Source organism: Microcaecilia unicolor, chromosome 8, assembly GCF_901765095.1.
Source record: "Microcaecilia unicolor chromosome 8, aMicUni1.1, whole genome shotgun sequence".
Classification (NCBI taxonomy): Eukaryota; Metazoa; Chordata; class Amphibia; order Gymnophiona; family Siphonopidae; genus Microcaecilia; species Microcaecilia unicolor.
Window position 1 is genome coordinate 11,318,051 of NC_044038.1, and position 19,001 is coordinate 11,337,051.

The 19,001-nt window shown below is 44.6% G+C and overlaps 1 protein-coding gene across 1 annotated transcript; it reads left to right on the top strand.

Moving 5' to 3' along the window:
- The first annotated feature begins 8,142 nt into the window (after positions 1 to 8,142).
- ATP5MF (ATP synthase membrane subunit f) lies at positions 8,143 to 18,590 on the top strand. The gene is made up of 4 exons (XM_030211043.1): positions 8,143 to 8,223; positions 10,930 to 11,037; positions 15,710 to 15,826; positions 18,428 to 18,590. The coding sequence occupies exons 1-4, from the start codon at positions 8,208 to 8,210 to the stop codon at positions 18,454 to 18,456; spliced, it is 270 nt and encodes an 89-aa protein (XP_030066903.1). The 5' UTR covers positions 8,143 to 8,207; the 3' UTR covers positions 18,457 to 18,590.
- Positions 18,591 to 19,001: the final 411 nt, after the last annotated feature.

Consider the following 19,001-nt stretch of genomic DNA (forward strand, 5'->3'; position numbering starts at 1 on the left):
TTTCTGCCGTCATCTACTATGTTACTATGTAAAGGCAGCCTGTAATAGTCATTGCCGCAGGATGCTCCTCTGAACAAGTACAGCTACCAGAAATCAGTAATACAGAAGCAAGTATCATAAACAGGTACAGAAAGGGATCCGAGAAATGTCAATCGATCAGAGCCTGCTTAATCTCACATTGGATCCAAGACATCCCTATACTGTGACTTTCATTTCTTGCCCTGGTCAGAGACAGGATGCTGAGTTGGCAGACCATTAATGCCACCTCTTCTGGTAACTCTTCTCGTCTTATGTTCTAATGTCTGTTCTTAAAATGTTTTCCACACTTGGACTCACAAAGCAATTCTGTGCTCCTCGTATACGTCAGAAGCCCTCAGGGGTCTGCAGTTTGACATTTTTATTAAGGACTTGATACACCACCTTTCACAACCAATGAAAGTGGTGTACAAAAATTAAAAATCAGAACACCAGCATCAAATAGGACAGGGGAAAGAAACAGGATAGAATGGACAAGGAATAGGAAGAGAAGGATGGGTAGGGAAAAAGACACATCCATTGGGAGTGGCCTAATGGAGGGAGGAGTGGCCTAATGGTAGTGCAGAGAGCTTTGACCTGGCAATCTGGGTTCGATACTTCGATTCCCACTGCAGCTCCTTGTGACCTTGGGCAAGTCTCTTAACCCTCCATTGCCCCAGGTACCAAAGCTTAGATTGTGAGCCCTCTAGGGACAGAGAAAGTACCTGCATATAATGTGTACAGTGCTGCGTACATCTAGTAGTGCTATAGAAATTATTAGTAGTAGTAGTAGTTAAGATACCAACAAGCTGACCTACAGAAGAAGCCGGTTAAAGAAATTTCTGAGAAAACAGGTGTGCTTTAAGAAGACTATAGAAACGAGGAAAAGATAGCTCCAACGTCATTGGTGATGGTAAAGAGGTCAGAGAAAATTATTGTTTCCATTTTCAGTCCTCCACTACATTAAGGTTTATTATTTATATTCTACTTTTATTCACAGCATAGTGTCATTAAAAAATACATTACACATTAAACAATCAATACAAAAAGCACAGAGCACAATATAAAAGTCAAACCCCACTAGGGAGCAGCAACTTAAAAGCCAAAGGCTCCACCAACAAGTGGTGGAGGAGTAGCCTAGTGGTTAGTGCAGCTGACCTTGATCCTGGGGAACTGAGTTCGATTCCCACTGCAGCTCTTTGTGACTCTGGGCAAGTCACTTAACCCTCCATTGCCCCAGGTACAAAATAAGTATCTGAATATATGTAAACCACTTTGAATGTAGTTGCAAAAACCTCAGAAAGGCAGTATATCAAGTCCCATTTCCCCCTTTCCCTTATGACATCACAATATCAGAAGTGAGCCAAGTATCGGGCAATCAAGCCATTGAGACATCACTGATGAGGTTGGCTCTTATTGGTGGAATGAGTGGAGGAGTAGCCTAGTGGTTAGTGCACTGGACTCTGATTCTGGGGAACTGGGTTCGATTCCCACTGCAGCTCCTTGTGACTCTAGGCAAGTTACTTAACCCTCTATTGTCCCTGGTACAAAATAAGTATCTGAATATATGTAAACCACTTTGAATGTAGCTGCAAAAACATCAGAAAGGTGGTATATCAAGTTCCATTTCCCTTTCTTCAAGGTAGAGGTCGTTGCTTCCATTTATCATCTTTGTATATTTTGAACTAGGCTGGTGGATCATTCTTTTCACGCCTTGAAATATCACAGAAGCCAGGAACTGAATTGCAGGCTTGTTTGCGTCCCGGACAATGAGAGCTGTCAGCGATCTTGGAAAGCTACATTAAAACTGAAGCATCAGCTACATTTCTCTGTACGCAGATGATTACTGAATAAAGCCGATTGCTATTTGTAGTTCTCTCTTACCACTAAAGATTACATGCCGGCAGCACACGTGCTTCTATTCCTCAATGTCTGTGATGCTGGTTTTGCCTATAGAGCCATGCCCGCATCTCTACTGCCCTCATGTGGGCCTGTGGGGTAGTTAGTTAACAAGAATCACAGTGATACTAAGAACTTCAATAGAAGGAAGAGAACGTGACTATTTTTAGAACGAAAAGCATCACAGGCAGGACCAGATTAAGGCCAACTAATGCCCTAAGCACAGTCCAATAATGGTGCCTCTCGGCAGGGCCGCTGAGAGACTGAGTCGGGCCTGGGGCCACCGCCCCCCCCCCAAATCGTCATCTCCACCGCCGCTGTCTGCTTCCCTCCCGCCCAAAGTTCCTCGGCTGGCCCTGCCAGCTGCAGGCTCTTTCCTCTGCCCAGCATTGCCTGCTTTCCTCAAGTCGCACATGCTCGGTCTTAAAACTGAGCATGCAGAATACGGATCAAACATACTACTGGGAGCTTCAATTTAAATTTACAATGAGAGCATACATCCCCCCAAGAAGGGCGTTTCACATGGGACTGTCGCCAGCTGGAGCGTGCCCAAATGTAAAGAGGAGGGTGCAACTCTGGGCCATATGTTTTGGGGCTGCCCGCGAGTGAGAATCTTCTGGAGAATGCTGGCACAGCAGACTGCTGTCATTTGGGCGATACATTGGCAAGTTGAGGCTAAACTTCTGACGGGATACTTGCCAAGGGGATGCCGGGCGTTTGTTTCAAGAGCCATAATGGTTGCAAAGAGGACAATACTACTGGCATGGCTGTCTGCGGAGGGCCCTACACTCCCTCAGTGGAAAGGACAGATGATCCACTTGTTGCGCACTGAGAGAACAAGACTGGGAGCTCGAAAGCCGCAGATCATAAAAACGTTCTGGCACTGCTGGACTCCTTTCTGGCTGACTTTGACACCCCAAGCCAGAGGGAGTGGAAGCCAAGTAATCACAGCATGGGGAATGCAGACTATAACGGTGCTAGGAGAGAGGGGAGGGAGGGGGGCAAGGGGAGGGAGGGAGGGGGGAGAAAACTGTAAAAGGTTGTTGGAGAGCGAGCAGTAATGCAGATCAGGGTGAACAGCAAAGAACACTGGGAACTATAAGCTAGGTAATGTAATACAATGATCTAGATGCTATAATGACCTGTGTTAGATATGTAAACTGATCATACCCTATTGGAAATGTTGTTTTGAGGTTTTCCAACAATAAAAATTATTGAACCATAAAACTGACCATGCACGGTCTGAGGGCCCAACAGCTGCTAGGTAGGCAATGTAAGGGGGGGGGGGCTCGGCACTGGAGTTTTCTCTCCTGCTTCTGTCGGGACGTGATCACCTGGGTCCCATCAGGAGCAGGAAAGAGAGACCCCTGTGGCAGGCCCACCCCCCTGGATGCCCGGACCCAGGGAAGTTTGCCCCCCATGCCCCCCTCTTGGCAGCTATGCCTCTCGGCTCTTTCATACTTAACTAAAAAGTCAAGACTCCGTTAAGTGCTGCAAACTTCATATATTTAAAATGATTAGAAAAACACTGAAATTCAAGTTGGATGAGTGTGGCGCAGATGGCAGTGAAAGAGTTAAGGGCATGATAGCTAGGGGGGGGGGAACTCTATGTGCCCCCCTTCACTTGATGCCCTAAGCATGTGCTTATTTTGCTTAATGGCTAATCCAGGGCTGATCACAAACAGCTGAGAGCATATTATAGACTGACATTGCTCACTACAGGCCCAGTTCTGTCAAACAAGAACTGATTTACAACATCCTTGGCATATTCAGACAGATATTTTGGAGTTGATAGGTAGTGTGTGCGTTTACTCTGAGGCCTACAAAATGTAGATCTGGGTGACAGACACGCTCTGATACATCTTGTTGTGTAAGAGACTTCTTGAGCATGACATCATGTTGACAGACACAACGGACACATAAAGTACCTCCAAATGTTAAAGGTCTACTATTTATATAAAGTCATTCATGCAGGTAGAGTTTAATCTTTGACCCGGGGAGGCCAAAAACAGGTAATTTTATAAAGGCTTTTCTCATGCAAAATCAGGTGTTACATATAGAAAAATCCTTTTACAAAAATGTGCTGGCAAAATACACATATAGACAGCAGTCCCAAAGTGAAATTTAAACTTACCTGTTAATTTAATTCCTTGAATCCTGCAAGACCAATCCAGACAAGAGGGTTGTCTCCATGCCAGTAGAGGGAGCCAGAGGAAAAAAAAGCTCCAAGCTGACATCACTCCCCTTATGGGGGGCTGGTGAGGAAAGAGAGAGCAGCTCTAACATGCATAAGGCCAAGTGCTGAAATATTAACTCAAAGAACTGCACAGGCTCTGCCATGGCCAAGAAGGGTAAATATGTAGCCTCTATGAACTCCCTCATTTGTCCATCAGAGAGAAAGAGGGGAAAACAGGGCCCAGCATGCTTATATATTTTTGATTCAATATTTTGTTTATTGAAATATACACAACACAGAACAATAAATTTAAATAGCTCCAAAGCCATCACAACAGAACATTATTAACAACAGAATGGCTGCTGACCTCTTCAAAACAGGAGCACTGGCCATGTTTATTCATGCCTATATGGTTCCTGCTCCCAGGCCAGGCCAAATAACTGCCATGACTTACCTGCACAGGATCCAACTTTTCAGAAAGATTGCAGAGATGCCGAGTTGCCCAGTTCCAGGCTGGAGATTTTGGGACAGTCCTAAATTTCTGATCACCCCATCATGTTGTATTTTGGGACTTGCAGCATTGATTTCAACGGGCAGGATCAGGCGCTACAAATCCCACAATGCTTTGGGATGTGAGTTCAAAACTAGGACTGTCCTATAATCTCCAGCCTGGAGCTGGGTAACATGGCATCTCCTTGATTAGGGGAGCTAAACTCATCACAAATTACCCTTCCACGGACAAAGAGAAGCATCTTAATATTAGGGGTGCTCAAGCACCCACAGACCTGGCACCTATGCTTACCTGCACTGCATCAACTCCTTTTTTCCAAACAAACTAAAAAAAGAGGGAAGAGGGAGAGATACTTCAGACCCACTGACCGAGTCCAAGTTTGGCAAAGCACCATAGGAGACCATGAGACAGGCTGTGCTAAAAGTCTTGTAACCTTCATTGCCTTCCTGTTGCTCTCCAAGGACAGAGAGAGTGTGCTGTCAGTAGACTCAGACCCCAGCTGAGTTTGTTCCCACTTGGGGAGGGAAATCAACCTCAAAGGACTATTGCCCACAGCATCCCCTGGACTCAATGTATTCTCTCCCTGGAATCTGAGCCAACAGCCTTCCTGGGAGAAGCCTCTTTAGTTGCGACACCAGACCGCGTGTCTACACCATATTCTGAAGCCAGATACACCATATTCTGAAGCCAGAAAAACACTGCAGAGCTGAAGGTGGCACCAGCGCCCTGTAAGGGGAGTGAAGTCAGTTTTGAGCTTTTTTCTCTGGCTCCATCTGTGGCTGGGGGAAATAACCCACCCGTCTGCACCGAATACTTTTATGTATTTAAAGTGGAAATTCCCAGAGCAAAACTGAGCGGAGATTCGGTTGTACGCATGTACTTTACAAAATGTAAAGGTCTGTTGTATGTGTGTAACTAACAGACATACACATGTATATCTACTCTGCAGCACTGCAGACAAGACAAGGCCAGGGCTCCTGCAACACAATTCAAGCTTACAGAGAGACAAGTTGCATATGGAGGTAGGAACGAGAGGACATGAAATGAGATTGAAGGGGGGCAGACTCAAGAAAAATGTCAGGAAGTATTTTTTCACGGAGAGAGTAGTGGATGCTTGGAATGCCCTCCCGCGGGAGGTGGTGGAAATGAAAATGGTAACGGAATTCAAACATGCGTGGGATAAACATAAAGGAATCCTGTTCTGAGGAAATGGATCCTCAGAAGCTTAGCTGAGATCAGGTGGCAGAGCTGGTATCGGGAGGGGGGACTGGTGGTTGGGAGTGGGGATGGTGCTGGGCAGACTTATACGGTCTATGCCAGAACCGGTGGTGGGAGGCGGGACTGGTGGTTGGGAGTGGGGATGGTGCTGGGCAGACTTATACGGTCTGTGCCAGAACCGGTGGTGGGAGGCGGGGCAGGTGGTTGGGAGGCGGGGATAGTGCTGGGCAGACTTCTACGGTCTGTGCCCTGACAATGGCAGATACAAATCAAGGTAAGGTATACACAAAAAGTAGCACATATGAGTTTATCTTGTTGGGCAGACTGGATGGACCGTGCAGGTCTTTTTCTGCCGTCATCTACTATGTTACTATGAGGTAGGATACCAACTGATTTTTCACCAGCATAACAAAAGAAAAAAAAAACCACTGTGGGATGAAATCTCAGGCACCAGAGTGCAGTTTCTAGATATCATGGTGCCTGATGCCCAGATTTGTCAAGCCATGGGCTAGCCAATTATTATTTATTTTATTATACTTGATAATATCTTTTTATCAGGAGCCACCCAAGGCAGTTAACAATAAAACCAGAGCAAGCATCATTAATTCAAATAAATCTAAAAGAGTATTTTCTGTCAACATATTTCTGTACATGGATAAGGATTTGGGGAGGGGGGACCCATCCCTGTCACACGTCCTATGTCCTCCCAAGATGTCCTGACAATTTGGTGGGGAAAGCATTCAGCCCACAACAGCCCACTGTTTTTAAGCCACTGACAGCACCGGACAGAATTAAGCCTGGACATTCAAAACTAGGCCATGTCCAAGCACCTGCAATGAATACCTGGACCAGCTGCCAACCCGGAAGGTAGGGAGGTGCCAGCCAATATTCAGTGCCAGCACCCGCACAGATAAGCAGGCAAACACAGGGCTGTCTTTTGTGCAGTATTAGCTATATAGGCACTGGGACTGAATATGGCCGAAGCTTGCCAGGGCCACCGAAGAGGGGCAAAATTCCCCAGGTCCGAGGTCTCTCTCTCTCTCTCTCCTGAACTGATTGATCGTGTCCCGACAGGAGCAGGAGAGAGAAAACTCCAGTGCCAGGCCCCCCTTGGAGGCTGGGGAGGACCTTGCTGTCTGAGGTCACATATATCCACATACTGTCCTTTAGGGACAGAGCATATTAATATAGATATTAAGTTCAGGATCAGGGAGGCACTGAGCTTTTGGAGGTAAGATCTGGAATTCCTATGGGGCTTTGCAAACTAGTTTTCAAAAGAAAGTGTCTGGTAGGAATTATTTGGAGCGTGTAGCACCACAGGCATGTAATTTGCCCTTGCAAATGTCCCAGTGGGGTTTGGATCTTCTGCCTGTGCGCTGGTGGAACAGCTGAAAATCATGTCTGGGAAAACCCGCTGTATCCTAGTGGCAGGAAGTGTAAACTGCAGCCACTGTTGTTTTAGGATATGGGTAATGGATTTGGTACATCACCTTTCTGTGGCATAAGCAGGGCTTTTTTTGAGGGGGTACTGAGTACCAGCACCTTTTCCATTGTCTGCTAATATTGACCCATGGACCCCAAGTTTTAATGAAAGAGCTCAGGCTCTACACACCAATTCTGCCTTGTCATAGATTCTGTGACTGGTTGCAGGGGGCCTGGCTGTGGGGTGGGTCCCTCAGTGATCACCCCACCCCTGAAAGGTGGTCTAGCATTTGAGTACCGGCACCTTTTTTGCTAGTAAAAACGCACTGGGTATAACCAAGATTTACACACACAGGAATTTTCTCTGTCGTTTGTACCCACCCAGTCTAAGTTTGTTTGGTTGTTTTTATTTTTAATTATTATTTTTTTTGTAGCTAGGGTTAGGGGACTTGCCCATGGTCACAAGGCGCCACAGTACAGTACTAGGAATTGAACCTAGTTCCCCTGGTTCTTGGCCCACTGTGGTGACCATTAGAATTAGACTGCTACCAGTGGTCCCGCCCCCCAACAGCATTTCCCAAGTTGTTCCAATTCCAAGGTTTTTGACACACTGAAGAGACTCATCATTAGGGATCACAGTCCTGGTCTGCCTCATTGAATCTAGGCCATTGCAATTTGCAGCTTCCTGTCCGGCTTAGAGACACCAGGTGGGGGGGGGGGGGGGGACAAGAGAGGTCAGTTAACCATGACTCTGGTAAAGAGACCCCACCCCGTTCCTGCAGCCTTGCATATCCTCGTTTACTACTTCCTAGGACAGACCTTCCTAACATGGCCACTCACTATAGCCAGCCGGAACTCTCCACCTGACTTCCGGTTTCTAAGGAACGCCTCCCGTTCCAGCGTCCTTGGCACGACTGACTCTACCCAGGATTCTCTGCGGTTCTTCCCACAGACAGCAGCACCAAGATGGCGGACAAAGCCGGTGAGTGAGGAGAGGGCAGTTGGGCTGCGGAAGCTCCGGGGCTCTGCCGTCTGCAGATCTTGACCCCTCTCTCCGTGGGCGACCGAGGTGGGCGTAGAGGCCTCTGTTGGCCGGTTTCGAATAACGGCGGCGGGGGGAGGGGAGGGGATAGTGCTTAGCTTGACTTTGCTTCTGCCTCAAGGACTCTGTCAACATGGAAGGTCGGTCTCTAGGCCCGAGACTGGAGAAACGTTCCTAGGAACAGGGAGCCCGAGCCAGACGAGAGGAGAGGGGGCAGTGATCGGTCAGGAAGCTGTGGGATGTGGCACTTTAGCATTCTGACCCTTCTTGGACAGCTGGCGTTAGAGAACATAGTAGATGACGGCAGAAAAAGACCTGCACGGTCCATCCAGTCTGCCCAACAAGACAACTCATGTGTCCTACTTTTGTGTATAGCCTACTTTGATTTGTACCTGTGCTCTTCAGGGCACAGACCGTATAAGTCTGCCCAGCACTATCCCCGCCTCCCACCACCGGCTCTGGCACAGACCGTATAAGTCTGCCTAGCACTATCCCCGCCTCCCACCACCGGCTCTGGCACAGACCGTGTAAGTCTGCCCAGTACTATCCCCACCTCCCAACCACCAGCCCCGCCTCCCACCACCAGCTCTGGCACAGACCAGATAAGTCTGCTCAGCACTATCCCCACCAGCCCCGCCTCCCACCACTGGCTCTGGCACAGACCGTATAAGTCTGCCCAGCACTATCCCCACCTCCCACCCACCAGCCCCGCCTCCCACCACCGGCTCTGGCACAGACCGTATAAGTCTGCCTAGCACTATCCCCGCCTCCCACCACCGGCTCTGGCACAGACCGTGTAAGTCTGCCCAGTACTATCCCCACCTCCCAACCACCAGCCCCGCCTCCCACCACCAGCTCTGGCACAGACCAGATAAGTCTGCTCAGCACTATCCCCACCAGCCCCGCCTCCCACCACTGGCTCTGGCACAGACCGTATAAGTCTGCCCAGCACTATCCCCACCTCCCACCCACCAGCCCCGCCTCCCACCACCGGCTCTGGCACAGACCGTATAAGTCTGCCCAGCACTATACCCGCCTCCCAACCACCGGCTCTGGCACAGACCGTGTAAGTCTGCCCAGCACTATCCCCGCCTCCCACCACCGGTTCTGGCACAGACCAATTTAAAAGGACAGAAATATATCTAAAATAATAGACATTAAAGCCACAGTACCCACCATAATTGTTTATATCACATTTATTAAATACACCAAATCACATTACATATACATACACATACATATTTACACCCTTATCTGATACCTTCAGAACTCACTCAAACCATACATACCCTCATCTACCCATACTGTACTGACAGTGTCATTCCAAACACCTTGTTGTTACCTATAACAGCCACCATATCAATGTCCATACATTTAAAAGGGAAGAAAGGAAGGACACACGATAATACGTGTATTAAATGGCCCCTTTAACATGTCCCAGGCTTCTCAGCGCTGACTTCCTCTGCGCTGCACCTTCTGAACTGCGCTTACTCCATTGACCTCCATGTTCAAGTATTCAATCAGGAACCAACTAAGACTCAGTCCTCCATCTCAAATACATATGGACATAAAAAAAACCTTTTCTTGGTAGTAGTGAATGGCTTGACAAGCGCTACTGTTGGTAACAGCTAACACAGTCCCCTAATTAAAATAATTAGCTTCAAAATGACAAATTGGTGAGCTAAGTAAAGTCTACATTTGCTTGGAAACTTGATTTGTCACTTATGCATAATAAAAATTCCAGTCCTCAAGAAAATTACAAAATTTCAGTTATCATAACATTATTTTTTTTTTCACCCTTCAACTTCTTTATCTTACGATAGATAAATACCAACATGTTCTCATTTTTACACCAAACCACAGAGGATTGATGCATTTGGTTAGACTACCATTCCCATCTCTTTAAGTTCATTTATCTCTTTATATAACTTGGTAAAATTTCATCTCTTCCAGATTCCAAAAGTACCTACAAAAAGCATGCAATTTTACCATTTTATTATACTATGTAATATCATACAAAGTAAGGCATTTTAGTGTCGTGTATAACCAATAATAGAGCCACAGCTAAACTGTTGACATAAGACTAAGGAGGCTAGGGCTTTTCAGCTTGGCGAACAGATGGCTGAGGGGGAGACATGATAGAGGTATATAAAATAATGAGTGGAATGGAACAGGTGGATGTGAAGCGTCTGTTCACGCTTTCCAAAAATACTAGGACTAGGGGGCATGCGATGAAACTACAGTGTAGCAAATTTAAAACAAATCAGAGAAAACTTTTCTTCACCCAACGTGTAATTAAACTCTGGAATTCGTTGCCGGAGATTGTGATGAAGGCGGTTAGCTTAGCAGAGTTTAAAAAGGGGTTAGACGGTTTCCTAAAGGACAAGTCCATAAACCGCTACTAAATGGACTTGGGAAAAATCCACAATTCCAGGAATAACATGTATAGAATGTTTGTAAGTTTGGGAAGCTTGCCAGGTGCCCTTGGCCTGGATTGGCCACTGTCGTGGACAGGATGCTGGGCTCGTTTACTTATGTACTTTTGAAAGGTTTCAACTAGTTTATTGAAGCATGAGCTTCCGAGGGCCTAAAGTTTACTTCAGTCAGCCCTGAAATTAATGATCACTTTTTTTCTGCCTTTGCCAGTGTCACTTTCACAAAAAAGACTGATGGATGTGAAGTTGGCAGAGTTGCCTGCCTGGATTGCAACTGGTGATTTCACTCCCAGAGGGATCCTGAATGCTTACCGCAGAGGTCAGTATTCAGCCATTGACATACTAAGTAAATGTTGTTACAGTACATATAATTTACTTTGTCTAGCCACTTTTATTTATCCTGATGATGCGTTTGTCTTATCTGTTTTATTTCTGAATTGCACATATCTCCTTTGCTGTTTTGAGTGAATCTCTTCATAAAGGTGGCTAAATTTAAGTTTAGTTTGATATTATGTAGATTATATATTAAAGCATTAAAGTTCTTTATGATAAATTGTTCTCTAAAAGTAAGTGTTGTACATGCACTTGATACGAAACCAAGAAGACCTAGATTGGCCACTGTTGGAAGCAGGATACTGGGCTAGATGGACCATTGGTCTATACGAAACCAAGAAGACCTAGATTGGCCACTGTTGGAAGCAGGATACTGGGCTAGATGGACCATTGGTCTATACGAAACCAAGAAGACCTAGATTGGCCACTGTTGGAAGCAGGATACTGGGCTAGATGGACCATTGGTCTATACGAAACCAAGAAGACCTAGATTGGCCACTGTTGGAAGCAGGATACTGGGCTAGATGGACCATTGGTCTATACGAAACCAAGAAGACCTAGATTGGCCACTGTTGGAAGCAGGATACTGGGCTAGATGGACCATTGGTCTATACGAAACCAAGAAGACCTATATTGGCCACTGTTGGAAGCAGGATACTGGGCTAGATGGACCATTGGTCTATACGAAACCAAGAAGACCTAGATTGGCCACTGTTGGAAGCAGGATACTGGGCTAGATGGACCATTGGTCTATACGAAACCAAGAAGACCTAGATTGGCCACTGTTGGAAGCAGGATACTGGGCTAGATGGACCATTGGTCTGACCCAGTGTGGCTATTATAATGTTCTAATTGAAGTTTAATATGCTTATTATAAACTGCTCATAACATACCAAAGTTTAATTTTTTGCTTGAGATATGGCCTTTCAGTGGTTTGTAGTTTGGCATTCAGGATCTTATAGCGGTGTAATGAAACATATGTTTATCTTATTTCATGCAAAAAATATACACTTTGTTTTCAGGCAATGATATGCTAATGATACGCAGCTGAGAAAACACAAACAATAGAGAAGCTTAGGGGACAGTATGACAATAAAAGCAATTTTGGTAACCAGATAATTGTTGTCAAAGGTGGAGAGATCATGAGAGGGCGCCACTGCTCTCCTGGGATGGCTGAAGTCCCAGTCTACTAAAAATGCTGACCCTTCCTACATACCAATGGCTTGATTCCGTATATTTCGCACTGGTATCTTTTTCCCCGAAAATAGCCAAAAAAAAAAAAGTACAGACTTATACGGTCTGTGCCAGAGCCAGTGGTGGGAGGTGGGGATAGTGCTGAGCAGACTTATACGGTCTGTGCCCTGAAAAGGTCAGGTACAAATCAAGGTAGGGTATACACAAAAAGTAGCACATATTAGTTTATCTTGTTGGGCAGACTGGATGGACCTTGCAGGTCTTTTTCTGCCGTCATCTACTATGTTACAAAGAACAAAACCTTGTTCCCGAAACAGTATTTTCGAAAATAAATAAATAAAGCACATTTTTGAAAAAAGGAAAATGTCTATGTCCTAGTCAAATTTGTGACGTTTAGTGCAAAATGTCCAGACACCATATTGAAAATGCTCCTCTACATCACCTTCCTTCAGCCAGGTCTAGATAAAACAGAGAATATTCAGGCTGTGCTGTTGTATAATCTGTGAACCGGCTGATAATTGTTCATGAAGAATGCCCGTTTAACAGACCTACCTGGCAGGGATGTTGGAAAATTGAGCAGTCGCCTGAGACATACTGGAAGAGCAAGGAATTTAAAAAGGAGAAAGGGGTAGAATGAGTTTGTTAGGATGACAAGAATGAAAGAGTTGAATGTACATGGTAAGAGATGAGACAGGCAGAATTTTATTTATTTGTTGCATTTATATCCCACATTTTCCCACCTATTTGCAGGCTCAATGTGGCTTGCATAGTACTGTGATGGCGATCGCCAATTCCGGTATGACAAATAGAGTGGTATTGCGTTAGAGTTCATGAGTGACAGAATACATTAGGTAATCAAGGGGGAAGAGTTAAGTTTTGTCCAGTTCTAGTATAAGTTTCGTTGTGGTGCAGGTGTTTAGGTTGGATCGTTGTGGCCTTTTTGAACAAGTTGGTTTTTAATGATTTCTGGAAGTTTGTTAGGTCGTGCATTGTTTTCATGAAGTATGGTAGTGCATTTTATTTTATTTTTATTTGTTATATTTGTATCCCACCTTTTTTGCAGGCTCAATGTGGCTTACATAGTACCGTAAACGGCGTTAGCCGAATCCGGTATGAACAAATACAAGGTGATATTCCGATAGGATGAGGTACATGTATGGTAAATACAGTTGGGGGAACTTAAGAGTTAAGATATGTTCGTTATAGTCTTTGGTTATGTTATGTCGCAGGTATCCAGGTTTGTTATGTTGGGTCGGTGGGGTATGCTTTTCTGAACAGGTCTGTTTTTAGTGCTTTCTGGAAATTTAGGTGGTCGAGCGTAGTTTTTACTACTTTTGGTAGTGCGTTCCATAGTTGTGCGCGTAAGTAGGAAAAACTGGATGCATAAGTGCATTTGTATTTGAGTCCTTTGCTGCTTGGGTAGTGGAGGTTTAGGTATGATCGTGCTGATTTTATGCTGTTTCTGGTTGGCAGGTCGATGAGGTCTGTCATGTATCCCGGTGCCTCGCTGTAAATAATTTTATGCACTGTCGTGCAGATTTTGAAAGCGATACATTCTTTGATTGGAAGCCAGTGCAGTTTTTCTCAGAGAGGTTTGGTGTTCTCAAAACGCGTTTTTCCAAATATAAGCCTAGCTTCAGTGTTTTGGGCGGTCTGAAGTTTCTTTATGATTTGTTCTTTGCATCCCGCATAGATTCCATTGCAGTAGTCTGCGTGGCTAAGTACCATTGATTGTATCAGGTTGCGAAATATTTCCCTCAGGAAGAATGGTTTCACGCGTTTGAGTTTCCACATAGTTGCTTATGTAGGAGAAGCAGGACGCAAAGGTTGATTTATATTTTAGTCCTTTGAAATAACATCCTGCGTTTGCATTTGGGTAATAACTGAGAAAATGCTGTTGAAAACTGACAAAGAATTTATCACAGAACTGGAAATGTTGGCACATTTAGATTGACTCTGGACTTCTGCATGCAGGTAGTTCTGCCCTCATTATTTAATATCTTTCTTTTAAATAGTAATAAACAATATACCACTGCATTCCACAAAACAAAAGGAGCAAGTTCCCACAAACCATCTTCCTCTCTTCAGTTAGGCATAGTAAAAAAAAAAAAAAACATTTTAAATACTCCCAGGTTTCAACCTAATTCATGTTTAATGATGGATATAATTGCCATGAGTAAATAAATAAATAAAAACTCTGTCGCACACCTGATTCTTATAGCATGATGTGTTTTAATAGCCCTTTATCAGGAGAAAAAAAATCTTTGTACAAATATAACACATGCTAGGGTGTCCCTATAAGCAGCCCCTTCAAATGAACACACTGATTATGATTTATAACAAATTACTACTCTACCTATGAAAAGTAATGCCGTTATTATACTTCCTGTGTGTACATCCGTATGCTGCACAAGCTGGCATGTTTGAAAATATAACGTGGATGCAGCAGCAGCTCGCAGGTTTGTTTGCTTAGAGTGTATGCAGAATGAGGGCTGTGTGGGGAGAGGGAAAAAAAGTGGCTTCAACTTTTTGATGTCATGCCATCTCCTGTTCTCAATCAAACCTCCTTGGTCATAGCATGAGCTGAGAGTCCCGTCATGACTTTATTTATATATATATATATATATATATATATATATATAAATGAGTGAGAACCTCTATAATATGGGCGATTAACACCTTGTCACCTGTTCTCATTGGAAAAGTACTAGCATTTGAAATGGTGTACAGATTCTGTTATTTGATTGCAGACCTGTGTTTCCAGCTTTTCAGTATATAAAAGAGCAAAAGGCCAGAAAAGTAAGACTTCAAATATTCTTCTGCAGAAACTATAATCATAATCCAAGGGCAGGGGACCTTGGCTGCAGAGTTGATAGGGAAGGGAAATTGAATCGATCTGCAAGACTCACAATTTTGTGCAGTTACAGCTGTTCTGTTTTACCAACCCATTGAAATGTCAGTTTGGTAGTTTCCCAAACATTTCTTAAGACAGTTATTCTAGTTATGAGAGAAATGTTGGTCTTTGTTTATGGAAGAAAAAAGAAAACCAAAGGAAATCCTACATGGAGTGTAATCAGCTAATGAACATGGGAAGCTGGAGAAGGCTTGAGAAAGACCAGGGACACAGTACGATCAGCAGTAGTAAAAACACTTTATTGTTGCATACAAGGCCCAACACGTCACTGTGTTTCGTGTCTGCCTCAGGGGTCCTGAGCGGTTATATCAAAAAACAATGTTTGCATCAAACACTTTAGGATTCGCCTATTGTTAATGTTGCATCTAGTCTTCAAAAAGACCTTTGTATTATCAATGTGCTTCTACTGAGATGCAGTGTTCCTAGGGAAAAAAAAACCCCAATTACATATCCTTTGTTCCCTAGTCATTTTTACATACAGCCTACATTCTGGTATTAAGTAAATATGGGTAGAGTTTTCTTAATTTAGTTTTCTTTTCCCAATCTTCAGGTAACGACAGGTATTTTAACAAATACATGAATGTGAAGAAAGGGGGCATTGGTGGTCTTACAATGCTGATCGCTGGCTACGTTGTCTTGAGCTATATTGCGGACTATGACCATATCAGTAAGTGTCACCTCAAAAAAAAAAACTAACTTACATTATCTGGCAACAGTGATGCCAAGTTATCCAGTTCAGGCTGGAGATTTTGGGACAGTCCTGGATGTCTGACCAGCCCATCCTGGTCCATTATGGGACTTGCATCACTGAATTCAATGGGCAAAGATCAGGTACTACATTCCAAAGCAGTGTAGAATTTGTAAGTTCAAAACCAGGACAGGTCAAAAAGTCTTCAGCCTGGACCTGTGTAACCCATATCGCTGATGTTAGTGACCCAGAATCTTTATTGGCTTTCTGAAATTTTAGTTATCTAGTACAGATGGATGTTAAACCTGCTTTTAAGGCACAAAATGTGGAAAACTGTTGTAAATCCTTCTGAAAATATTCTATGATGAAGTGGCGGTTCCTGAAATAGTATCATATGTGCATTTGAACAAATGATGACAAAATGCTGTTGTATATACTGATCTAAAAAAATGTGTGGGAGTTGATATGGGATTAAACCAAGAGCCCCTGCACCATAGCACTAGTCCTGGTCGAGTGGTAGGCTGAGAAGCAGGGTTCAAATCCCACTTGTGACTTTGCGTAAGTTGCTTAAGGGGTCTTATACGAACCCTTAGCTCATGTTATCTGCCATAGGACCTGTTTGATTTCTCTGGGCCCTGCAGCAGATAGGGGGGTCTTGTACTAAACAATGGCCTGTGTTGTCTGCAGCAGGGCCCAGAGGAATCAAATAGGTCCTGTGGCAAATAACAGGAGCTAATTTTTAGTACAAGACCCCCCCCCCCCTTTAATCCATTATTGCCTCAGGGTCAGTGGAGGAGTGGCCTAGTGGTTAGGGTGGTGGTGGACTTTGGTACTGAGGAATTGAGTTCGATTCCCGGCACAGGCAGCTCCTTGTGAATATGGGCAAGTCACTTAACCCTCCATTGCCCCATGTAAGCCGCATTGAGCCTGCCATGAGTGGGAAAGCGCGGGGTACAAATGTAACAAAAATAAAATAGATACTATTGGAGATTCTACATGGAATGTTGCTATTCCACTAGCAACATTCCATGTAGAAGGCTGCGCAGCCACATTGGTGATCTGCAAGGGCTGACTTCTAGTGGAATTGCAACATTCCATGTGGAATCTCCAGTAGTAGCAACAGCGGAGGAGTGGCCTAGTGGTTAGGGTGGTGGACTTTGGTCCTGGGGAACTGAGGAACTGAGTTCGATTCCCACTTCAGGCGCAGGCAGCTCCTTGTGACTCTCCATTGCCCCATGTAAGCCGCATTGAGCCTGCCATGAGTGGGAAAGCGCAGGGTACAAATGTAACAAAAATAAAATAGATACTGTTGGAGATTCTACATGGAATGTTGCTATTCCACTAGCAACATTCCATGTAGAAGGCTGCGCAGGCTTCTGTTTCTGTGAGTCTGACGTCCTGCACGTACGTGCAGGACGTCAGACTCACAGAAGCAGAAGCCTGCGCGGCCACATTGGTGACCTGCAAGGGCCGACTTCTACAAGGAATGTTGCTAGTGGAATAGCAACATTCCATGTAGAATCTCAAATAGTAGCAACAGTGGAGGAGTGGCCTAGTGGTTAGGGTGGTGGACTTTGGTCCTGAGGAACTGAGTTCGATTCCCACTTCAGGCACAGGCAGCTCCTTGTGACTCTGGGCAAGTCACTTAACCCTCCATTGCCCCATGTAAGCCGCATTGAGCCTGCCATGAGTGGGAAAGTGCAGGGTACAAATGTAACAAAACTAAAATAGATACTATTGGAGATTCTATATGGAATGTTGCTACTATTGGAGATTCTACATGGAATGTTGCTATTCCACTAGCAACATTCCATGTAGAAGGATGCGCAGGCTTCTGTTTCTGTGAGACTCACAGAAGCAGAAGCCTGCGCGGCCACATTGGTGATCTGCAAGGGCCGACTTCTACATGGAATGTTGGAATAGCAACATTCCATGTAGAATCTCAAATAGTAGCAACAGTGGAGGAGTGGCCTAGTGGTTAGGGTGGTTGACTTTGGTCCTGAGGAACTGTGTTCGATTCCCACTTCAGGCACAGGCAGCTCCTTGTGACTCTGGGCAAGTCACTTAACCCTCCATTGCCCCATGTAAGCCGCATTGAGCCTGCCATGAGTGGGAAAGCGCGGGGTACAAATGTAACAAAAAAAAAAAAAAACAGATGGGGCATAAAATAGCAAAGGTACGTGAATTATAATGCTTTAAACCCAGAGTCTAAAGTCAAGTAATTTAAAAGAGGTGAGGCACTCAAGGAGAGAAAGCAGCAGTTGCTCCTGTGGTAGCCCTGCTAAGCACCCAACTGTGGGGTGGGTGTACCTGAAAACAGGCCTCTCTTGGAGGGGGTGGTGGAGACCTTACCAGGGAAGAAAAACACATTATTAATGCAGCACCACAACCTTGTTCACAGAGTACATTTAAGTCAGTGGCTTCTACTACTGTCTGATTTCCAAGAGAGCCATTTGAAGTTTTCCGGTACCAAGTTTCAAAACATGGATAAAGTAGTCGTCAGTAGCACAAAATGTTAAGTTTACACTGGCCATTAGCTTGTTCCTGGTTGACATATTATTTTCCTTTATTTCTTTCCAGAGCATGATCGTTGGCGGAAGTATCACTGATCTGGGGAAAATAAAATCCCCTTCTCTGGCTTTCTGCTGTGGATGCAGATTTGAAAGTCTTTCATGTTTATGTGCTGTAGTTTTGTAAATTAAGGCAGACTCTATGACTAATAAATATCCCGATGTTCAAATCAGCATGGTCAATATATGTTTCGATTAAGAGCATCTATAAAAAAAGGATGGTGGTTCTCTAAATAAATATGGTGCTATAACCAAGGCAAATGTTACAAAAGGTGTATGTCCTGTAGTTTAAGAGGTGTGAGATTTTGACTGAACCTGACCAAGTTTTGGTTAATCTACCTGCAGCAGGAGTCTGCTTTCTTCTGTGGCACTCAAACTTTTATATGATCCAGATAACAAGATCAATCCTTTCTCCTTTAAACGCCCATGGCGAGATTTCCAATTTGGAAGAGCGCCTTGAGAGCAGCCATGGGCATTTAAAGGAGAAAGGATTGACAAGTGATTTTTGTCTGGATCATGATGCAGGGAGCGGGAGAGCAGCCAATAGTGCCTAAAACACAGGCACTTGACTATCCATCAGGGTT

What these genes read in the sequence shown, in the direction of transcription:
- ATP5MF (XM_030211043.1), top strand. An exon ending in CCTGAATGCTTACCGCAGAG is followed by an intron (nt 11,038 to 15,709) that starts GTCAGTATTCAG and finishes CCCAATCTTCAG; the next exon opens with GTAACGACAGGTATTTTAAC. An exon ending in TGCGGACTATGACCATATCA is followed by an intron (nt 15,827 to 18,427) that starts GTAAGTGTCACC and finishes ATTTCTTTCCAG; the next exon opens with AGCATGATCGTTGGCGGAAG.